Source organism: Dasypus novemcinctus, chromosome 1, assembly GCF_030445035.2.
Source record: "Dasypus novemcinctus isolate mDasNov1 chromosome 1, mDasNov1.1.hap2, whole genome shotgun sequence".
Classification (NCBI taxonomy): Eukaryota; Metazoa; Chordata; class Mammalia; order Cingulata; family Dasypodidae; genus Dasypus; species Dasypus novemcinctus.
This window is the reverse complement of record NC_080673.1, coordinates 116,557,918-116,580,256: the sequence shown is the minus strand read 5'-3', so window position 1 is coordinate 116,580,256 and position 22,339 is coordinate 116,557,918. Positions and strand designations below refer to the sequence as shown.

Genomic DNA, 22,339 nt, shown 5'->3' with positions numbered 1-22,339 from the left:
TTGTGTGTGTGTGTGTATTTTTTTTTGTACCCATGATTGTTTTTAAAGTAGCAGTGCAATATAAAGCAGAGCTTTTAACAACTATATGAGAGAATCACACAAAATCACCTAGAAATACTTCTTGAGGAAATAATATATACATTTTCATTCTTTTTTTTCCATTAACAGTTCCAGTGTTTTAGCTCTATTTTATCACTTTTTGGTAGGTGCTGTTAACATCTGAGGTTAAAGTGATTGGGCTCACAATAAAGTAATCATCGTTTTTTAATATTTCATCTTCTCATCCCTATGAATATAATCATCTTTCAACTCCGTGGTTTCTCCCGCCTGATTCCCATCTCATATCTTAAAGAATGATTTTTGTTCAATAAAGAAAACTGTGAATATTGATTGTGGTATTTAGCTTTTTTTATTGTTGTCAGGTCCACGAAGGTTATGCTTCTGACTGCCATACATAATGTAACAGGCAACCATATGTTCCCTTTAGTTCAGATCTTATAAGTATTTTGCATTTTATGGGTGACTATGGTATCAACTTAGTATGTTTGGCCACTATATAGTATAAACCAGAAATAAAAATATAATACCCTTATGCCCCAAAACTGTATGTACATAACAAAAGCAGAAATACATTAAGGAGCAAAAACATTTTAAATAATTCTAGGAAACAATAAGATCAAGATTCCCTCTCATGAAAATAAATACAACATACTGTTAACCACAACTAGACAAGCATTATTGTACAAGTACTCCATTAGGTATAAGAAATAAACTGCTAAAGCCAAGTCTTGATATTATTCTCAATATCAAACCAGTTGAAGCCACTCCATTAAGTGCAATAGAGGTAAATACTTTGGAGACTGACTGAAATATGGTTATAGTTATACCAGAGAACTTGGCTGATAGCAAAAACTAGCATACTTGGGGAAATTTATCTGCCAGCCTGGGCTCTCTTACGATTCTTTTGGTTTGATAAACCCAGAGGCACTGGCTCTTGTAATGTGGCTTTGTCCTGCAGTACTGACAAGCTGAGGCTCCCATATAATACGGACTGCCAGAGCTAACACTCAGTGAACTCCAGGGCTGAGCAGGTAAAGTGTTCTGCACTGCCCCAGGCTCCTTATGAACCAGATGGCTGACGAGCAGGAACGTACACTAAATTCTAAGGCATGACTAAAGGAAAATTGAGGAAGTCCCCGAAGAGAGGTGCCAAACTGCACTGCAAATAGAAAATAGAATATTTTAATATTCTTAAATATTTATAAAAATAAATACATATAACTAATGGGCCATTTTAAAACTATGAAGCGCTGTTAAGTCAGTATATGTGTCAATACCCTGGCTTCAAATTAATGTGCAGAAGCAATTTCAATTAAAGCTCAATAAATAAACCCAGAAGATACTATACACAACTAGAAACATAATAATTTCAATCTTTCTCTATTTTTATCAACAATATCATTTATTGGTTAAGAATGGACTTCAACTAATTTGGAAACTATAATATATAAAGATTTGGTAAAAATGCATCCTTTTTTATTATAAATAAATCTAGATTTTATACAGTTAGTAAAAACCAGATGGTGGCAAAAAACAAAATAGATAATAAACCTCCAATTCAAAATCAAATGATTAAATCAAAGAGGAGAGAATTACAGATATTTTCAGATCTCCCTCTTTAAGGTGTCACACAACCCCCACCCTTGCTTCTCAAGGTCTCTCAATTGGGCACTAGAATATCATCAAATCAAAAGCCTTCTCCTCTAATGCTCCCTCTGGCTCAATTTTTGCATATTATGAAACAAATCCTTTCACAGGAAAAAAGGAAAAAGGAAAGTTGTAGACTCATTTAGATGGAATTAGTTCAACTAGGTCTTTTGGTGTCCTAACAATTCAAACATAAACTAAGGCCTTCATGTAACACTGTCATAAGCTTCTGAAAATACAGCCAAGTGGTACTCAAGAAGATGAACCATTTTTTTCTACTTCTCTCAATATCCAATAAATGGAAAATCAACCACCTAGGAAAAAGCAAGGCATATATTCATCAGCACCAAGTAGAAATGTTCTTCAGAAGGAACAGGTCTCTTATGTACCTGGATATCCCTGTGTTGAAGAGGTTCTAATCCCCCTCTAGGAAAGATCCACTGCCTGAAGTTAATACCCTTAGACCCCAAAAGTAAAACTCACCGAATGACTCATTTTTACATTTGATTCATCATACAAATTTATAGTTTTTAAAAAGGGTGGTGGTGGATTTCAAGGTTTTGGCACTATTTTAAACATTTTTCAAAGGAGGTACAGTTTTGGATTAAACAGTCTTACCTCACTACTGCATTTTTACTAAAGCAAGAATTATCAAATTTAATTTTATTACGAATAATTCATCAGCTACTATTAAAAAAGGTGTATTTAGTCACTACAACAGTCAACTTTTGAATAAAACTCTAGCTGTAGTCAAAATTGGTCAAAGATGGTAATATCACAATCCGGGTTTTCTTTCTTGCCTCAGATATGACTAAACTGTAGGTGGTTGGAATTCAAATCACATACAGTCAACCACATTACTGGATCCATGACCTACATCTCGAATTTGGCTAGTTAAACAGGCACACACAGCTACGCCTGCTCCAGCTCTACAGTGAGAAACAGATCCAACAAGCTCCCACCTGAAAAGATAGAGGGAAAAAAATGTTATCTTAAAACAAAAGCATGCTTTACTCAAAACACCAAACATAAAAATCTCCCTATTGTAAGACTGGTTTTGAAAGACAGCAAGCTATTAGAGGTAGGTAAGATATCCTAAGGGTTTTATATTAACAAAGTACACTCAGCAGCATTTTAGCACTCTGGAATAACCTATTACTGGAAGACCCATTAAAGCATAGAGAAAGTATGTAAATTACCTGTTCAACACTGGATCAAATGCTTCCACTGTATTTAGGTATGCATTGCCATTATGACCACCCACTGCGAAGATTTTGCCCATCACAGTTGCGATCCCCACTCCACCCCTGGGAGTGGTAAGTGCTGCTACATAATCCCACTTGTTGCTTCGAGGGTCATACCGCTCAACTGAACTCAGAGGAGAATTATCATCAAAACCACCTATGTAAATAAATATTTGAAAAGCAGCATTACATTTCATGGATATTAACTATTAAAACTCAATTCAAGAGCTTCTACAATCCAATTTTTAAAAATCATTTTAGAAAAGAGGGAAAATTAGAAAAAAAATACTCATCTCAGCACCTATCTACTGCCACCAATAACAACTCTTACAGATTTTCTACAATTCAACTGAAGATAATTTAAGTGGTATTTCAGCTATTAGGATTAAAAATCTTAAAGTGGGAAAAATTGGAGTCCATGTATCTAAGCAGATAAAATTTGGAAAAAAGAAAGAAATAAAAAAGATTCCTAATAATTTGCTCCTAGGGGCAAGCAAGACAGTACTGGGATTTCTTCTCTGTATACATGTATGTGTATATATATTTTTTGAACAGTAAGAGGACTTGATAAAAGAATAAAACACACTAAATCATACGACACATCTAGGATATGTTAGTTAAATTTTCTATTTTTCCCCTTAATACTATAATTGCCAGTATAACTACAGGGATGGTAGGTAGACCACTACTGAATTCTCACCAACTTTTGCCAAAATTTTATCTTTATGCTACATATTTTGGATGATGAGTCCTTTCTATTGCTCATTCTAATAATGTAGTTAGTATATTTGTGATAGTTAAATATAGAGACTGCTATTTTAACATTAAAAACAGATGTGTCTCGGAAGAGGAATGTGCCTCAAGCAGTTGAGTGCTTGCCTCCCACGGGGGGGTCCTGGGTTCAGTTTTGATGCCTCCTAAAGAAAACAAACAAAAAACAACAAGCAAACAAACAAGGAGCAAAACAATGTGCAAACAAGGAGCAAAAACAAGGAGCAAAAAGATGGGGAGCCAACTTAGGGAAGCCTAGTGACTCAGTGGTTGAGCGCCAGTCTCCTGCCTACACGGTCCAGGGTTCAATCCCTGGACCCAGTACCTCAGAAAAAAAAAGTGTCTCTTTTTATGCTCCATCTCAGCCTAAATGAGTAATCATTCTATTTGGTAATTGTTCTATTTTGCTCTTTTCATCCTAAAAATGTAGTCTTTTTCAGAGACAGACAGCTAGCTGGTCAAAACTATGCTTAAAACAATTACCTGTACGTAACTAGAAATTTCAAAGCCTACTATACCGGTTGGCTAATCTAAACTCTTTTATGTTAAATATCAACATTTTTCCAGTAACACTCAAAGTCACATCTTTTATTTCCCTCCCTTAAGAACTGCATAGGTTTATTTTAAATAGCTTAAAAACCTGTAACAAACTACTATAGCTTGTTAAGAGTAGAGGACTCTGGCTAGACAAGGCAGTTGAGGAGGGAGCACCGGGGCGGGGATAGGGGCTGGTCTGGCATGCACTCTGGACCTCAGGAAAACTGCATGTGGAATGGGTACTTTTGGAAGGCTACGGCCCAGAAGAAAAGCTGTTTAGTTTTCACAAGCCAAAGATGTACCAAAGTACAGAGCGCTGCTGTATTTGCAAGGCTAAGTCTTCCAGTTCTCAATTCACTGACAGTAAAAGCTATGAAAAGGACTCCCAGAGCTGTTTTGGATTGCATGAGACTCGTTCAGGAGATATCTGCAATGCCTGTGTCCTGCTTGTGAAAAGATGAAAGAAGCTGCTAGCAGTGTTTAAAAACAAAAAACAACAAAAAACCTGGAATCATGTGGTAGATGACTGTACTCTAAAGACTACAATGAAACCAAAGAAAGTGAAAACTCTATTGGAAACAGGACAAAAAGCAACCAGATGGTAAACTGCATTTTAAACATTACAATTCTGATGATCACAGTAACAGCTCAAGTGCATCCCCAGCCCAATCTCCGTGTTACAGTAACCAGTCAGATGATGGCTCCAATACAGAGATGGCTTCTGGCTCTAACAGAACACCAGTCTGTTCTCACATACTGGAAAAGACAGAAAATATGCTGTGGAATTCTCTACAAAGGCAGTTTGGGGGAAGTCCTCAGTGACACACATCTATTCAATCCTTGCTGCTGGATAAACTAACTGCTGCTGAGAAGCCAGAGGAGCAGGGGCCAGAACCTCTACCCATCTCCGCTCAGAAGTGATGACTGAGGTTTAAGTAGAGGGGAAACAAAAAAAATAATAATAATTTTGGAAATACAACAAAGCTAACAGTGTCCCTATTTTTTTTTACAGTTTAATTTGAAAACAGAATTTTTATAACAAATTTTTAACCAAATCATATCTTGAAAACTGTTTATATAGAAAACAGAGAATAAAGTAAATGGTTCACTGTGGAACACCTTAAATTGCATTATTACAGTAGAAAATACAGGAGATAGAAGATAATGAGGGAAACGGACTTGGCCTAGTAGTTAGGGCGTCCGTCTACCACATGGGAGGTCTGCGGTTCAAACCCCGAGCCTCCTTGACCCGTGTGGAGCTGGCCCATGAGCAGTGCTGATGCGCTCAAGGAGTGCCCTGCCACGCAGGGGTGTCCCCCGCATAGGGGAGCCCCACGCGCAAGGAGTGCACCCCGTAAGGAGAGCCGCCCGTCACGAAAGAAAGTGCAGCCTGCCCAGGAACGGCACCGCCCACACTTCCCGTGCCGCTAACGACAACAGAAGCGGACAAAGAAACAAGACGCAGCAAACAGACACAGAGAACAGACAACCAAGGGAGGGGGGGATTTAAATAAATAAATAAATCTTTTAAAAAAAAAAAAGAAGATAACTGAAAAGACAGATGCAACATTAGATTCAAATCTATAGCTTCCGTAGCTATTTAAAAAATGGTTTTAGAAACTAAACACAACATTTGCAGTAACCATAGAAACAGTTAAAATAAACTTTGCCATTAAAGTCCTTGTATCATGCTTGATATAGGGAGGAAGGAAGATATAAGAACCAGGACATAAGAGACATGACATTTTATCTACAACTCCTGTTTGCTTTACTGAGGTTGTAATTTCAAAATTCAGTCACTTTCTTCAACTTCAGACTCAGATTCTTCTTCAGCATTTTTCAGCCACTCTACAAGCTTTTTCATTTGTTCAAGGAAGACAATTTCACCCCCTTGCAACAAGTGCCTCTTTATACCACTTCAGAATGGGTTATTGACTCAGGACTTCAGCTTTAGAAAAAACACCATTTTCTGGAAGACTTTCATGAAATGAATGTTGTCATAATAATACTCCTGAATCTTCAGTAACAGTCAGTTCAGACTGACCTTGAGTAGTAAAGGCAGCAAGTAAAGGGCTGTATTGCTCCAAGTGCTTGATGGCTTGCTCTGCTACAAACTCCGCTCTTTCGTTTCATTCCACAGTGTTCATTACAATTGACCGGACTATTCCAATGACAACTGGTTCTGGGACACTGTTTTTCTTTTTTCATCTCCTCCTTGACATATGAAATAATATTCTTAAACGAATCACCATGAAACATCTGTTCTTGAAGTTCTTTTGGGAGCTCCTTATGGTTTGCTGATTCCAAACATACTATAAAGGTTCATTCAAGCCTGCCTCTGTAAAATACTTTGTGAAGTGATCGAAGCTTTGCTTTTTGGCAGGAAAAATTCTAGTCTATTATCCATTCTGACTTTCCAAAGATGTGTACTACTGCATTGATATCTTCTTTTTTTTTTTTTTTTTAAAGATTTATTTATTTATTTAATTTCCCCCCCTCCCCTGGTTGTCTGTTCTCGGTGTCTATTTGCTGCGTCTTGTTTCTTTGTCCGCTTCTGTTGTCGTCAGCGGCACGGGAAGTGTGGGCGGCGCCATTCCTTGGGCAGGCTGCTCTTTCTTTTCACGCAGGGCGGCTCTCCTTATGGGCGCACTCCTTGCGCGTGGGGCTCCCCCACGCGGGGGACACCCTTGCGTGGCACAGCACTCCTTGCGCGCATCAGCGCTGCGCATGGGCCAGCTCCACACGGGTCAGGGAGGCCCGGGGTTTGAACCGCGGACCTCCCATGTGGTAGACGGATGCCCTAACCACTGGGCCAAAGTCCGTTTCCCGATATCTTCTTTTATCCATGATTTAAAAAGCTTTACAGCAAAAGCTGCTGAAACCCTTTCTTTAACCAAATTTTCATTATAAAGACTATTAAGAATGGATGCATTAAGTGTCCCATTAGCCAGAAGAACAGGAGTCAACATAGCCAGCTTGTTCCCTTCCTACTCTGAAAAACTCTAAGAACATGAGTAGCTTTTTTTCCCCTCTTCTGTATTTTCTTTTAAATGTTACATTAAAAAAATATGAGGTCCCCCATATACTCCCTACCCCACTCATGCCACCCCTCCCACATCAACAAACTCTTCCATCATTGTGGCACATCCACTGCACCGGCAAATACATTCTGGAGAACTGCTGCAGCACATGGACAGTGGTCCACATTGTAGTCCACACTCTCCCCACAGTGGGCCATGACAGGACACACAAAGTCCAGCATCCATCCCTGCAGCACCACCTAGGACAACTCCAAATCCTGAAAATGCCCCAACCCATATCTCTTCTTCCCTCTCCCGACCATCAGCAGCCACTGTGGCCACCCTCTCCACATCACTACTACAGTATCAGTAGCTTTTTAAACTTCATCTTCAAAACCTTTCTCCAGGTATTTGTAGTGCCTGATTAACCTGAGCAAATGCTTGCATGGTCTCTCGGTCTTCTTGTGCTGTAAACACACAGACTTCTGTAAAGCATCATGTCATCTGCCAGTGTACCACCAACAGTCAGCATTCCACCAGCTACTGGGTCGTCAAAGAGTATTTCTGAAAATTGATGGTAATCAAGTGTTGCTCCAGAAGCACCAAGAAACTTTGCTACTGCTTCCAAATCAGGACCAGTTTCAGTTAGGCCTTGAATAACACAGTCCTAAAACGGAGTAGGGTCAAACCTCTCTTTTTCATTTCTTTTCCTAGTTTTATAATGCTGGCCTGATATGTTGGCTTTTGCTGCTTTTGATTATTCATAAAAGACACCAAATTTAAGGCAAAGAAAAGTAGATACTACCCCAGGTAGTGGTGCTCCTGAGGGTTACAGAGACACCCAGGTTGTATGGTCATGGCAGATGGCTCTGAAGTTTGGTGCCTTGCCCATGGGCCCTACTTAGGAATTTGTGCCCGAGTGTGACGGAGTTGGGCTCATATATGACTTCTCTACACATGCCTCTTCTGTCCCATTTATTGAACCTGTGGTTGGTGCTGGGGTTGGTGTATGCCCAGAAGACTTGAATCTATGGGCTGTCCACATGCCAACTGGGCCCTGAGCCTCAGTAGAGTTGCAGCACCTACTCTCCAGTTTGTTGGACTTACCCAGGTCAGCTGACAGGGAGGTGAGGATGGTAAGCCACCACACCAAGGAACTGAGAGAGTCTACAGCTGTGGGCAGGGGAGTCCCATCCATCAGTCATTTGGGATTGAAGTCCTCTCTCAATTGAAAGGTGAAGTGGGCATTGTCATCCATGGGTCCTCAGGATTGGGGAATAAACATGGACTAGAGTGGACTTTCTGGTATTCTACTATAGACTTATTGTTATCTCTAGCAATGGAAAAAATTATATCATTGATGTGGAGCCACTGGAATTGCTGAAGGCAGGGAGAGGGAAAAGGAGGTGTGCTATGGGGACATTTTTGGGACTTGGAGTTGTCCTGAATGACAACTGTCATTCAGTATAGCAGTATTGCAGGTACAGATGCAGGACATCATATCCTGCCATAACCCACTGAATGAACTGGGAGAGTAAATTACAATGTAAATTATAATACATGCAGTGCTCCAAAATACATTCATCAAATGCAATGAATGTACCACACTAATGAAAGAAGTTGTTGATCTGGAAGAAGTGGGGGGTGTGGAGAGCGGGGCATATGGGAGTCTCCTATTATATAGGAACCAATCAATATTTTTAATTTATTGAAGTATATCACTCATACATAAATATACATAAATAAGTGTATAGTAATAGTTGTGAACTTACAATACAAAAATATATAACATCATACACGACTCCTGTATCTCACCCTAACATCAATATCTTGCATTATTGTTAAGCATTTTTAATTAATGATTAAAGAGCATTGCCAAAGTATTACTACTAACCAAAATATTTTCCCCCAACCCACCCTATTACTATATTTATATCATTTATATATGAACATACATAAACAATAAGTGTATAGTAAAAGTTGTGAACTTGCAAAGCAAACATGCATAACATCATTCAAGGGTCCCAACACCTTGTATTGTCATGAGACATTTGTTACAAATTATGAAAGAATATTGTCAAAATCTTACTACTAATTGTAGCTCTTATATTTGGTGTTTTTCCCCACCCACCCACCCTATTACGATGTTTAAAATATATTTTCATGATAGAAGTTGTAAACTTACAAAACAATCATGCACAGGTGCAGAATTCCCAAACAAAACCACTCTATCAACACAAGACACTGTGGAACATTTGTTACAGATTATAAAATAATCACCCAATTGTTACCACGTCCATAGTGTACATTTGGCACACATTCTCCATACTGCCCCATTATCAACACAGTACATTTTTGGCATAAAAGAATATTACATTATTACTGCTAACCACAGTCCATAGGTCACTTCAGTTGTATTTTTCCCATGCTCCTCCACATTCCCACCACCCTACAATAGTGATGTACATTTGCTCTAGCTAACAAAAGACATTCTTGCATCTGTACCACCAACCACAATTCTCATCCACCTCTGGGTTTACTGTGTTATTCAATTCCTAGATTATTCCCTAGCATTCTGTCAACTGGCATTTACATTCCTAGACTATCATTTTCAGCCACATACCCATTTATAAACTAGCTGTTACTCACTATGTGTTACCATCCACTCTATACATTTCCACACTTTTACAGTAAAGCTATTTAAAACTTTTACATACATTAAACATTAGTGGTCCATCTCAGTTCTCCTTTTATCTCCTTTAAGAATCCACCACCTATCACCAAGGTTTGAAGATAGTTTCCTATAATTTCTTCTAGAGGCTTTATGGTTTTTGCTTTTATTTTTAGGTTTCTTATACATTTTGAGTTAATTTTTGGATAAGGTAGAAGATAAGGGTCCTCTTTCCTTCTTTTGGGTATGGATAGAAGACGTTATTTCAGCACCATTTGTTGAGTGGACAGTTCTGCCCCAGCTGTGTGGATTTAACAGCTAGTCAAAAATCACTTGACCATACAATGTGAGGGTCTGTTTCTGAACCATCAGTTTGGTTCCATTGGTCTATATGTCTGTCTTTATGTCGGTACCATGCTGCTTTTACCACTCTAGCTAGAAAATATGATTTAAAGTCTGGAGATGAGAGTTCGCTTTTCTTTTTTAAATGTTTCTAGCTATTCAGAACCCCTGACCTTTTCAAATAAATTTGATAATCATCTTTTCAATTAAAAAAAATGCTGGTGGACTTTTTATTAGGATTGATTTGAATCTGTATATCAAATTGAGTAGAACTGACATCTTAATAATATTTAGTCTTCTAATCCATAATCACGGAATGTTCTTCCAGTTATTTGGGCCTTTTAAAATTTCTGCTGAGATTGAGTTGCAGTGTTCTGAATGTAAATGCTTTACATTGTTGGTTAAGTTTATTCCTAACTTTTATCTGTCATATTTTATTTTCACCACTCTTTTGACACTTTGTTACTTTTATTGATATAATCTTCAGGGTCTAGTATACCATATAGTGTTTCCTGAAAATCCAGTCTCTTGCTTATAAATTCTCTCAGTTTTTGTTTATCTGTGAATATTCTAATCTTGCCCTCATTTTTGAAAGACAATCTTGCTGGATATAGGATTCTTGGCTGGAAGTTTTACTCTTGTAGTATCTTAAATATATCACACCACTGTATTCTTGCCTCCATGGTTTCTGGTGAGAAATCAGCACTTAAGCTTAGTGGGTATCCCTTATATGTTATGCATTGCTTTTCTCTTGCTGTTCTCAGAATTCTCTGTTTTCGGCATTTGACATTCTGACTAGTATGTGTCTCAGAGCTGGTCTATTTGGATTTTTTCAGATGGGAGATGGGAGTATCTATGTCCTTCAATAGGGTTGAGAAATTTTCTACTATTATTTCTTCAAATATTCTTTCTGCCCCTTTTTACTTCTCTTTCTGGGACACGCATGGCATGTATGTTTGCATGTCTTTTGCTGTCATTTAGTTCCCCGAGACCTTGTTCAAGTTTTTCCATTCTTTTCTTCATCTTCTTTTTGTATGTTCACTTTCAGAGGCCATTTCTTCAAGGTCACCAATCCTTTCTTCTGCTTCCTAAAATCTGCTATCATATGATTCCAATGTTTTTTAAATTTCCTTTATTGCACCTTTCATTCCCATAAGATCTGCTATTTTTCCATGCATGCTTCCAAATTCTTTGTGCTCATCCAAAGTCTTTTTTTAAAAAAAGATTTATTTTATTTATTTCTCTCCCCTTCCCCCCTCCCCCCGCCCCTGCAGTTGTCTGTTCTCTGTGTCCATTCGCTGTGTGTTCTTCCTTGTCCACCTCTGTTGTTGTCAGCGCTACGGGAATCTGTGTTTCTTTTTGTTGCGTCATCTTGCTGTGTCAACTCTCCATGTGTGTGGCACCATTCCTGGGCAGGCTGAACTCTCTTTCACACTGGGTGGCTCTCCTTACAGGGCGCACTCCTTGCGTGTTTGGCTCCCCCACGCGGGGACACCCCTGCGTGGCACGGCACTCCTTGCGCGCATCAGCACTGCGCGTGGGCCAGCTCCACATGGGTCAAGGAGGCCTGGGGTTTGAACCGCCGACCTCCCATGTGGTAGACAGATGCCCTAACCACTGGGCCAAGTCTGCTTCCCCATCCAAAGTCTTAATATCCTTAATTAATCTCTTTAGCCATCTCATTGAATTTATTAAGGAGATTTGTTTGAACATCTATGATTAGTTGTCTCAACTCCTTTATGTCATCTGGAGGCTTATCTTGTTCCGTTAATTGGGCCACATCTTCCTGTTTCTTGGCTTGGATTGTAATTTTTTTTGGTGTCTTGGCATATGGCTTACTAGATGTATTTATTCTGGGTGCAGTTTTTCTCTTTAGTTTAGGGCTTTCTGCCCTTTCTCCCTTGCTGGTTGTGCAGTAGGAGCCAAGGATGTAGCTGGTGTTATAAATGGTGGGGGCTCAAGCTGCCCTCATTGTGCCAAGGACTGATGAAGCTTCTCCCAGTTCTCCTTTGCCAGGAGTAGGGACAGTCACAGCTATGTGGAATAATCCACGTTGTGCAGGCCTAGTCTGTAGTTGCCCAGAGAGACTGATGAAGCTTCATGTCCCTTCCTCCCCTGCCTGAGGATGGAGCTGCAGGTGTGGGCAGCAATCTATGCAGTGCGAGTCCAAGATGACTGCAGTTGCCCCAGTAGACTTCCAATTATTCAGTCTGTGCCAGTCAAATTACCTGCAGTTACCTGGATATGCTGGTGCAAGGTCCAGCAGCCTCCTCCCTACCAGTAGTGAGGCTGAAGCCTAGGCTAGGGCTACCGGCTGATCTGTGTGAAAGAATCTAGTTCCTACTGTCACTGTGATTTTCTGTTAGAAGGGCTTTCCCTCATGCTGGAGGCAGAGTCAAAATGGCGACCGCTGGCCTCTTTCCAACTTGGACAGATTCATACCCCAGCTGTTCCTACGGTTATTCCTTAGCCAGCTGAGTCTACTAATCAGTAGCCAAAATCAGTGGCCAGCTGTCTCCTCCTCTAGTTATTGTGAAATGGAACTTCCAATTCCAGCCACAGAACAGCTCCTTAGGTGGATTGTGCTGCCAAAGTAGGACAATCACCAGCCTCTGGTTTGACTGGTAATTTCCCAGAGAGGCTGGCACAGGTCCCCGCAGCTTCCTCCCTCCTGGAGGTGGGGCTGGGGCTTAGGCTAGAGCTGCAATCTGATCTGGATGGAAAGAAGCCAGTCCCCACCAGCACTGTGATCTTCCAGTCTGCCCTGTTTCCCCTCATGCCAGGCATGGAGTTCAGGTGGCAGCCACCAGCCTCTTTCTGACTTGAACAAGTTCAATCTTTAGCTGATCTTAGGATTATACTTTAGCCCCCTCAATTTACTCATCAGTAGTTCAAACTGGTGCCCAACCGTCTCTTCCTCCCCCGCTTTTGGGAAGTGGAGCTTTCAATTCCAGCCACAGAACAGCTCCCGAGGCACCTTGTGCCTCCAGTGGAGGATGGGCACCGGCCTCCATGGCTTGGAGCACTCTACTTACGAGTCTTCTCTGCAGATGGGCAGCCTCCTCTTCCATTCCTTCAAGGATGTTGCAGGATGCTCTTCTGACCTCTTAGAGCCCAAATAGCTGCTTCAGCTAGCTCCAGATAGCTCTGGGTTTAAACTAACTGCCCTGTAGCAGGAACTGACTCTAGAAGCTCCTTACTGCATTGCCATCCTGCTGGTTCTCTCCTATATATATATATATATATATTTTTTTTTTAAAGATTTATTTATTTATTCCTCCCTTGCAACTTGTTCCATTCTTTGCTGTTTCTTCTCTGTATCCATTTTCTACCCATTTTTCTGCATCTGCTTGTCTCCCTTTGTCGCGTCATCTTGCGGCACCAGCTCTCTGTGCTGCATGGGCTGTCAGCTCTCGGTGGTGCGCAGGCCAGCTTACCTTCACAAGGAGGCCCTGGGATGGAGGCCCTGGGATGTGAACCCAGGGCCTCCCATATGGTAGACGGGAGCCCAACTGATTGAGCCACAGCTGCTTCCCTCTCCTGTAATTTTTAATGTAACCTTTTGTGTGATCTAGAAGCTAGTGCCTAGCATACTAAAAGAAAAAGAAAAGTGTACTTAACATTAATATTAATGCTACTGTAAAGTGCTCTTTAAGTCTTTTTTAAAAATCCCCTTCTCATGAAAGAAACTAGGGGAATTTCAGGGGACAGAGATGTGATTTGCTATATGATAAACCATATGTAGTTTTAGTCTTTTCTATTTTGAGAAGCAGTGGTTGGGGCATTTTTAAAGATAGCTGGCTATACTTGTTTTCCCTCATGATGGTAAATTTGCCATAACTCAGTAACATGGACTTGCCCCTAGAGGTATTTGTTAATAATTTCGAAATATTAAGGACCTGCCAAATTCTGATGATTCAAATCTATAGTACTGAAATATTAAGTGGGATAGACTAAGGTTTCTGGTGCAAATATCTTGAAAGTGAAAGTAATTAAATATACAGAGAGGTAACTTGATTGTATATGTTGCATTGTGTCACCTCCCTCCATATTAATATTTGATATAGATTGTAATTACATGAAATGGCTAAAACAGAATCAAAGCTCCTCCTGGGAAATGGAAAGGCTTTAGAATGAGTGATTCTATATGAATAGTACCAAAGCATTATCACCACATGGTAGAGAATACACACTATTAAAAATCTTAACTGTCTGATATATAAAGAGAGCAAGTCCTCAAGATGGCAGACAACAAAGGTTAACGCTTCTTGGGGCACAGTTTTTAGAGGCTGACAGAGTGTGTATAGAATTGACTTTTGTTTGTGCTATATAACTGTTTGGTGAATTCGCTGAAAATATGCACAATTCAGTTTTAGCTCTGGATTACTTCAGTTGACCTTTGTGAAGGTTTTATCTGTGTAGAGTGGGTGTTTGACTTGTTTAAAACAATAGATTTTTTTTTTGTTTTCCTTTTTACTATATTTAAAGTAAAATTCTACGAGGAGTACAGAGGTATGTGTTAATGCTGAGTGGGCTGGTTTCTGGTTTGGTTTCTTTTTGTCAGGGTTTCTGAATATTAACATGTTAGGTGATAAACGATGAAATGGAGATTTCAGTTCTCAAATCTCCATTCAAAGCTTTCAATTGAATCCAAACCAAAGTATTCTCACTACTTCATTTCTAAAATTTCAGGAAAAACAATGACTGGGTTAGACTTTTCATGAGGGAGGAGCATTTTTGCCTACCTTTTAAAAACATGACTCGGTGCTTATTTTTAAAACTGGATTTTAAAAAATTAGGTAGTATTAATAACTATAAGGAGTGAGCAGCTTTAAAAATCAATTTATTGAAACATTCATAATTCATACATCCATCTAAAGTATGCAGGTGATGGCATTTGGTATAGTCACAGAGCTGTGCTTTCATCTCTTCAATCAGTGTTAGAGCATTTTCACTACTCCACACAAAAAAAGAAAAACTAAGAAAGGAAAAAAACTCCACACCCCAAAATCAAACTAAACAAAAACCCTACCCCTTAGTAGTCACAACTCAATCTATCCTTCTCCTGCATAACTGCTTATCTATTTCTGTCTCTATAATTTATTTGTATTTACATCTTGTATACATGGAGACAAACAATATGCAGTAGTTTTGTCTAGTTTCTTTCACTTTGCATACTTCCATTTTTACCATTATTGGAAGGTTATGAATATATTAATATACATTACTATCCATAGTTTGCTTTGGCTGTATTTCTTGCCCAAATATCACCCTGATATTAACATTTATTAACATTAATGTACATTTGTTCTGTTTCAGAAAAAAAATATTCTTATGTATGCACTATAAACTATACTTATTTTTCACAAGAAGATTTGCTATGCTATTACGGTCCCATGTTTTATTTTTTAGCTTTCCTTCTGGAGATAAACATGAACTTAGACTTTCCTTTTCAATCACTACCATACCCATATATTAGTGCTGCTAATTACAAACAGTACAATGTGCTTTCAGCACTTCTATTCATTTCCATACATTTACAAACAACCTTTTTAACAATTTTGCCTAGATTAAACCCCAGTTTTCTATTCTCTAACATTTTATTTTCTGATGACTTTTATTCTAGCTATTGCTCAATTTATTCAGTTCATAACAGTGAAATCATACAATATTTGTCCTTTTGTGTTTGGCTTGCTTCAGTCAACCAGGTTCATCCAAGTTGTCACATGCTTTATGACTTCTTTAAACTGTGAATAATGCCACTGTGAGCATCAGTGTGCAGATGTCTGTTTGTGTCCCTGCTCTCAGTTCTTCTGGGTATATATGGTAGTAGTGGTATTGCCCAGTCATGTGGAAGATCTAATTCTAACTTCCTTAGGAACTGCCAAACAGACTTCCACAGTAGCTGCAACATGTGACATTTCAACCAATGGTGAATAAGTGTTTCCAGGAATAAGCCACTTTTTATAGGTACCTTTTTAGTTTCCAAAGGTTGCCAATGCAAAATACTAGAAATGGGTTGGCTTTTATAATGGGAATTTATTAAGGTAGAAACTTAAAGTTCTGAAGCTATGAAAATATCCAAATCAAGGCATCATCAGAGATGCTGTCTCACCAAAGGTCAGCTGCTGGTGGTCCTGGATTCCTGCCACATGGCAAGGCAAAACAGTGGCTGATCTCTGCTTTCTCCAGGCTCACTTTCTCCCCAAGCTCAGCTGTGGGCAATCAGGCATATGGCAAGTTTCTCCTCTCTCCTCCAGGATTTGTTGCTTCGGTTTTGGTTGCTCCACTGAGTCCAGCCTCCAGTCCTACTTTCAGCCTCTCAGGGTTTCTCTGTCTTTCTAGGGCTGCAGGCGATCCTGGGGCCTTCTCTCACATGGCAGGTAAAATGGTGTGCTCTTTTTCTCTGTGTGTCTTCTTCATGTTTCTCCCATTTATATAGGACTCCAGCAAGTGGGCCAAGACATACTCTGGGCCATGTCTCACTGAAGTATTCCAATTAAAGCCCTCAACTGAATTCAATCCAGTCAAAGGGTGCCCTACCCACAGAAATGGATCAATTCCAAGAACAAGATCCTTTTGGGATTCACAAAAGCTTTAAACTGTCACAGCACCTTATAGTTTTATAGTTCTAAATCTAAACTTAAGATTCTATATTTTTTCCTTTCCTTTAGGAAAAACCTTCATGCTACATGCCACCAAATGCACAGACTACACAGTGAGTTAGGTCAGCTCTCCCACATCCATTGAAGTGTATTACAAGTGTCCTAGTCATAGCCATCTTCCTCTTGAGTTATATTTGAAATGGCTTTTTTTGGTACATTTTGACTGCCGTATTGGTGGTAGAATATATAATATGGATCATCTCTACTTCTGTATTTATTTATTTCTTACTATACCTCAACCACAGTTTTCTTTTTCCCCTTCTGCCTTTCTTTGCCTGTAGAATATACTCCATGTAGTCAGTATGTAAATTTCTAATATATTAGAAATCTACAAATCTGTTTCGTGCTTTTTATATGGTTGCATATTTATAGTCAAAACATACAATATGGTATTGAATAAATTAAGTCTTATTAGAAATTTTTAAAAAAAGAGTAGAGGTACCATGGTCAATATTCAAATGGTGTGGCCAGAAGAAAAGCAAGTGTTATTATTAAATATGAATGCAATTCTTACAAATATAAATGGATCCTTTTTCCAGTGAAAAGCTAGTCGGAAAAAAAGGTCTCATATTATTAAGATTCATTGTTTCCAAATCAAATGAAAGGAACCTGAGTAATGTGCCAATTTTATTTTCTATTATATGCCTTAGATATACCTCACTAAAAATTGGTGTCTGACAAAACAGAAAGACACTTGCAGAATGTAATATTGCAGTGACAGTACTGATGTTGATTGTTACCACCATATTAAACTCTTCAGGTTTGATTACATCTTAATTATTTATGTATAGACACTAGTCCAATAACATAAAAGTAGAGAACAGCAGCTGGAAATTTCTCATTTAATGTTCAGAGATAAAAGGGTTAACCAGCGGAATGGGTATAGCTCAGTGTTTGAGTGCCTTCTTGTATGAGGCCCTGGGTTCAATCTCCTGTACCTCATTTAAAACAAAATTCTTTCTGTTATTTTCTACAGATAAATCCTTTTTCCTATTGGAATCTGATGGCAACTAAAATCTGGCATTTTCCCAAGCTACTGTATGAAGAGGATACCAAAGGCCATCACTATACAGCATATTGCAACAGAAGGACTCTTCCATTCAACAGTTATGTCACACTTCCAAAATATACCCGACCATCAGTTTTATTCCTGTCCAGGAGGCTGGGTACCAAGGACTGGATATAACCACAGGTGCACATAAGCAGCAAGACTAGCGCCAACAGTTTCTGAAAACTGAAAATGGCAAACACCATGAGGCTGGCAAAGCCCCAGCCATATCACCCTCCAGGTCCAGGGTAGAAGAGGTGGGCAGGCCCCTTCTGCCCTTCGTACTCTCTTCTGCCATCTGTTTGGAACTGACTAGGATAAAGTTTATTCTTCTTTTCCTTTTTAATAAAGAGAAGTTGTAAGTTTACAGAAAATAAAAAATACGGAGTTCCCATTTACTACCTATTATTAACAACTTGCATTAGTGTGGTATATTTGTTACAACTGATGAAAGAATATTATTATAACAGTATTATTAACTTTTGTTCATGGTTTACATTAGGGTTCACTATTGGTATTGTAAAGTCTTATAGTTCTGGTTTTTTAAATAGTTCAAAAATTTTTTTATTCTAGTAACATCTATCAACTTGAATTTCCTTTCTTTTTTTTAGGAGGTACTGGAAATTGAACCCAGGACCTTGTACATGGGAAGCATGTGCTCAACCACTGAGCCACGTCCACTCCACAGTCAGAGTTGGTTTTGTTTATTTGTTTCTAGGAGGTACTGGGGGAAGCAGATTTGGCTCAACTGATAGAGCATCCGCCTACCATATGGGAGGTCCAGGGTTCAAACCCAAGGCCTCCTGACCCATGTGGTGAGCTGGCCCATGCACAGTGCTGATGTGAGAAAGGAGTGCCCTGCCACGCAGGGGTGTCCCCCACGTAGGGGAGCTCCACGCAAAAGGAGCGCACCCTGAATGAAAAAAGTGCAGCCTGCCCAGGAGTGGCACTGCACATGTGGAGAGCTGGCACAGCAAGATGACACTACAAAAGGAGACACAGATTCCTGGTGCCATTGACAAAGAATGCAAGTGGGCAAAGAAGAACACACAGTGAACAGACACAGAGAGCAGACATTTGGTGGAGGGGAAGCAGAGAGAAATAAATAAAAATAAATTTAAAAAAAAAAAGGAGGTACCGGGGATTGAACCCAGGATCTTGTACGTGGGAAGCAGGCGCTACTGACCTATGCCATCTCCCCTGAATTTTCTCCTTTTAACCACTTTCAAATATAAAATTCAGTGCTATAAATTACATTCACAATGTTGTTACACCACCACCATCCATTACCAAAACTTTTCCATCACGCAAATAAAAACTGTACAATTTAAGCATTAACTCCTCATTTCCCATTTCTACCCCTATGTTCTAGTTTCTGACACTATGGATAAAGTTTAAAAAAAAAATTTTTTTTCTAAGTAACTTTATTTCAAATTCAAAAAAAAAAATGCAGCTCGACACATTATGGAAACAATACTCCTAAAAAGTTTTGCAGGTACTTTTTTTTTTTTTAAGATTTACTTTATTTACTTTATTTTTCTTTATTTATCCCCCTCTCCCCTAGATGGTTCTCTCATCTGTCTGCTCACTGCTTGCTCACTTTCTCCAGGAGGCACCTGGAACTGACCTCATGAGAGGTGAGTGCCCAACAGCCTAAGCCACATCCGCTTCCCGTGTGCTGCTTGTTGTGGTAGGGGTAGAGTCTAGCTTGTTGGGGCAGGATGGCATTTGCTCATCTTCTTTAAGGAGGCACCAGGACCCAAACCTGGCAACTCCCATGTGGTAGGTGCATGCCCAAGGGGTTGAGCCACATCTGCTTCCCTGCAGGCACTTTTAACTCATCTAATTCCAACTATTAACTCATTTGTTACTGGGACCTATTCTTACAGAGGCCTCTATTATAGAATAGAGGACCTATTATTGTATGCCTGGCATTATGCTAAGTCTTGTGGATACTGTGGTGAATAAGACAAACCCATGCTCTCAAAGAGCTTTAAGCAAAAAGCAGGAATTTTCATATTGTGTAGATGTGAGTTTCTGGTATCATTTTCCTTCTCTCTGAAGAACTTCTTTTTAGCATATCTTGTAGGGGAAGTCTGGTAGTGATGAATTCTCTCATTTTTTGTTTGTCTGAGAAAGTACATTTCTCTTTCACTTTCCAAGGATAATTTTGCTGGATGTAGAATTCTAGTTTAGTGATTTTTTTCTTTTAATACTTTAAATATTTCACTTCACTCTCTTGCTTGCTTGGTTTCTGATGAGAAGTCTGAAATAATTCTTATTCCTCTATAGGTAATTCTTATTCCTCTATAGGTAAGGTGTACTTTTTTCTTCAGGCTTCTTTCAATATTTTCTCTTTGTTTTTGGTGCTACAATTTGAATATATATTGATATGCCTAGGTATTGGGGGTTTTTTGTTTTTGTTTTTTGTGGGTTTTTTTGTATTTATCCTGTTCGGTATTTTCTGAGCTTCCTGGAATCTGTGGTTTGGTGTTTGTCATTATTTTTGGGCAATTCTCAGCCATTATTCAAATATTTCTTTTGCTCCTTTTCTTTTCTTTCTGGTATTCCAGTTATGTTCATCATGATGAAGTTTTGAAATAATCCCATAGTTCCTAGATATTCTTTTCTGTTTTGTTTTGTTTTATTTCCACCCCATGTTTTTTTCCTCTTTTCATTTCAGGGTGGGAAGTTTCAATTGACGTATCTTCAGATTCACTAATTCTCTCCTTGTATGCCAAGTCTATTGATGAGTCATCAAAGATATTCTTCATTTCCATCACACTATTTATTTCTAGCATTTCCTTTTGATTCTTTCTTAGAGTTTCCATCTTTCTGCTAACATTATCCTTGCATGTTGTCTACTTCCATTAAAACCCTTCAAAGTTTTTAATAGTTTTATTTTTCACAGCCTTATTTTTCAGTAGCTCTCTAGCATTTCTCTAGGTAATTCATATAAATTAACAATAAAAAAACAATTAAAAGCAGAGGAACAGAAAAAGTATGAAATAATTAGGTTGTTAGACACAGGCATAGAATTAGTTATCTTCAGTTTTCTTACTCAAATCTGTTGTTTCCGTTTTTAGTAGCACTTAAATGACCAAGAGGGCATTTTAATGTTCAATCTGAGTCATTCTCATTTTTACCATGTCTGTTCTAAATCTAAAGGCCCCAATAATTTAACAAGTAACAGCAATAACAATACTCCTATTGATATGTAACACCTGTCACTGCCTATACTAGATAGTGGGTTGTGAGAGGTAACTGCACTATAGGAACTTTGGCTTCACAAAGACCTGAATTCAAATTCCAGATCTGTCGCTTGTTTAGGCATGTGACTATAAATAAATTATTCAGTCTCTCTGAGTCTGACTACCTCTCAGAGCTGCTATAACGATTAAGTGAGATCTAGAGGTAAACTATGTTATTTCTCTTCTTTAATACGTAAGCGCACTGAGAGATTTCTGCTACATTATTCCTATGACTTGCAGATATTTAAAAGCTAACACACACTATCACATTCTTTCATCAAGACCTTTAAGTTATATAACACCAACAACTTTCACCAACATTCTTAAATAAGCATGACACATACCAGTGACAATATTTGAATTTATTTCCTTCTCTGGAAAGGAAAGGATTACAATTACCCTTTTACTGGGTTACTACAATGTGCTAGATGCTGTTTGAGATACTTAAAGTGTATTATCTCTAATCCTTAAAACAATTCTGAAATACAGGCATTATTACTCCCATCCCATAGTCCTTTAAGCCTTCTTACTGGAAATGCATTGAATGGACCAGAAGCCACATGGATATAACATGGGAGCTGTTAGAAATGCAAAATCTTAGGTCCTTCTCTTTCACTTTAACAAAATCCCCAGGTTATTCATATGTATATTAAAGTTTCAGAAAACACTGCTCTAAGGTTCCTTCCAACTCTGCAATTCAGTGAATCAAAAAGCAATCCAAGAAGCCAACAGACTTTTTGTTTACGAAATTTCTACTGGCTTGTTTAAAGTATTCAACATAATTTTCCTTGAAATGAAGATAGGAAAACAGAGCTTTTGAGATTTACTCTAGCAAAGTACTTTCAATTTATGTCCTTACATTTAAAAAAAACAAAAAAACTCTTATTTACATGTAATCCCCTACTTAGATATATTTGCTATTCCTAGTATGGAAATAGTAGCTTTAAACATGAAATGTGAGGATTTAAACAAAAAAGCGTGTATGTGAACCTTAAGACGTTTAAAGGCTATCTCAGGAATTATTCCACTTAAGCCTAAATGCAATTTAATTTTTATAACTGTGTTGTATTATGACACTGTCGT

At 38.7% G+C, this 22,339-nt stretch overlaps 1 protein-coding gene and 2 pseudogenes across 3 annotated transcripts in view; 1 reads left to right on the top strand and 2 right to left on the bottom strand.

The window, feature by feature from the left end:
- Positions 1 to 390: 390 nt before the first annotated feature.
- KLHL8 (kelch like family member 8) overlaps positions 391 to 22,339 on the bottom strand; it is an 84,283-nt gene continuing 62,334 nt past the window's right edge. For all 3 annotated transcript variants that reach the window (XM_058295820.2, XM_058295829.2, XM_071215622.1), the window contains 2 exons: positions 2,907 to 3,108; positions 391 to 2,669 (listed from right to left, as the gene is read on the bottom strand). In XM_058295820.2, coding sequence (XP_058151803.1) covers positions 2,546 to 2,669; positions 2,907 to 3,108 — 326 coding nt within the window. In that variant the 3' untranslated portion in view covers positions 391 to 2,545. The remainder of the gene's footprint in view (positions 2,670 to 2,906; positions 3,109 to 22,339) is intronic.
- LOC139437261 (SIN3-HDAC complex-associated factor pseudogene) lies at positions 4,189 to 5,180 on the top strand (annotated as a pseudogene).
- Positions 5,975 to 18,211, bottom strand: LOC139437173 (eIF5-mimic protein 2 pseudogene; annotated as a pseudogene).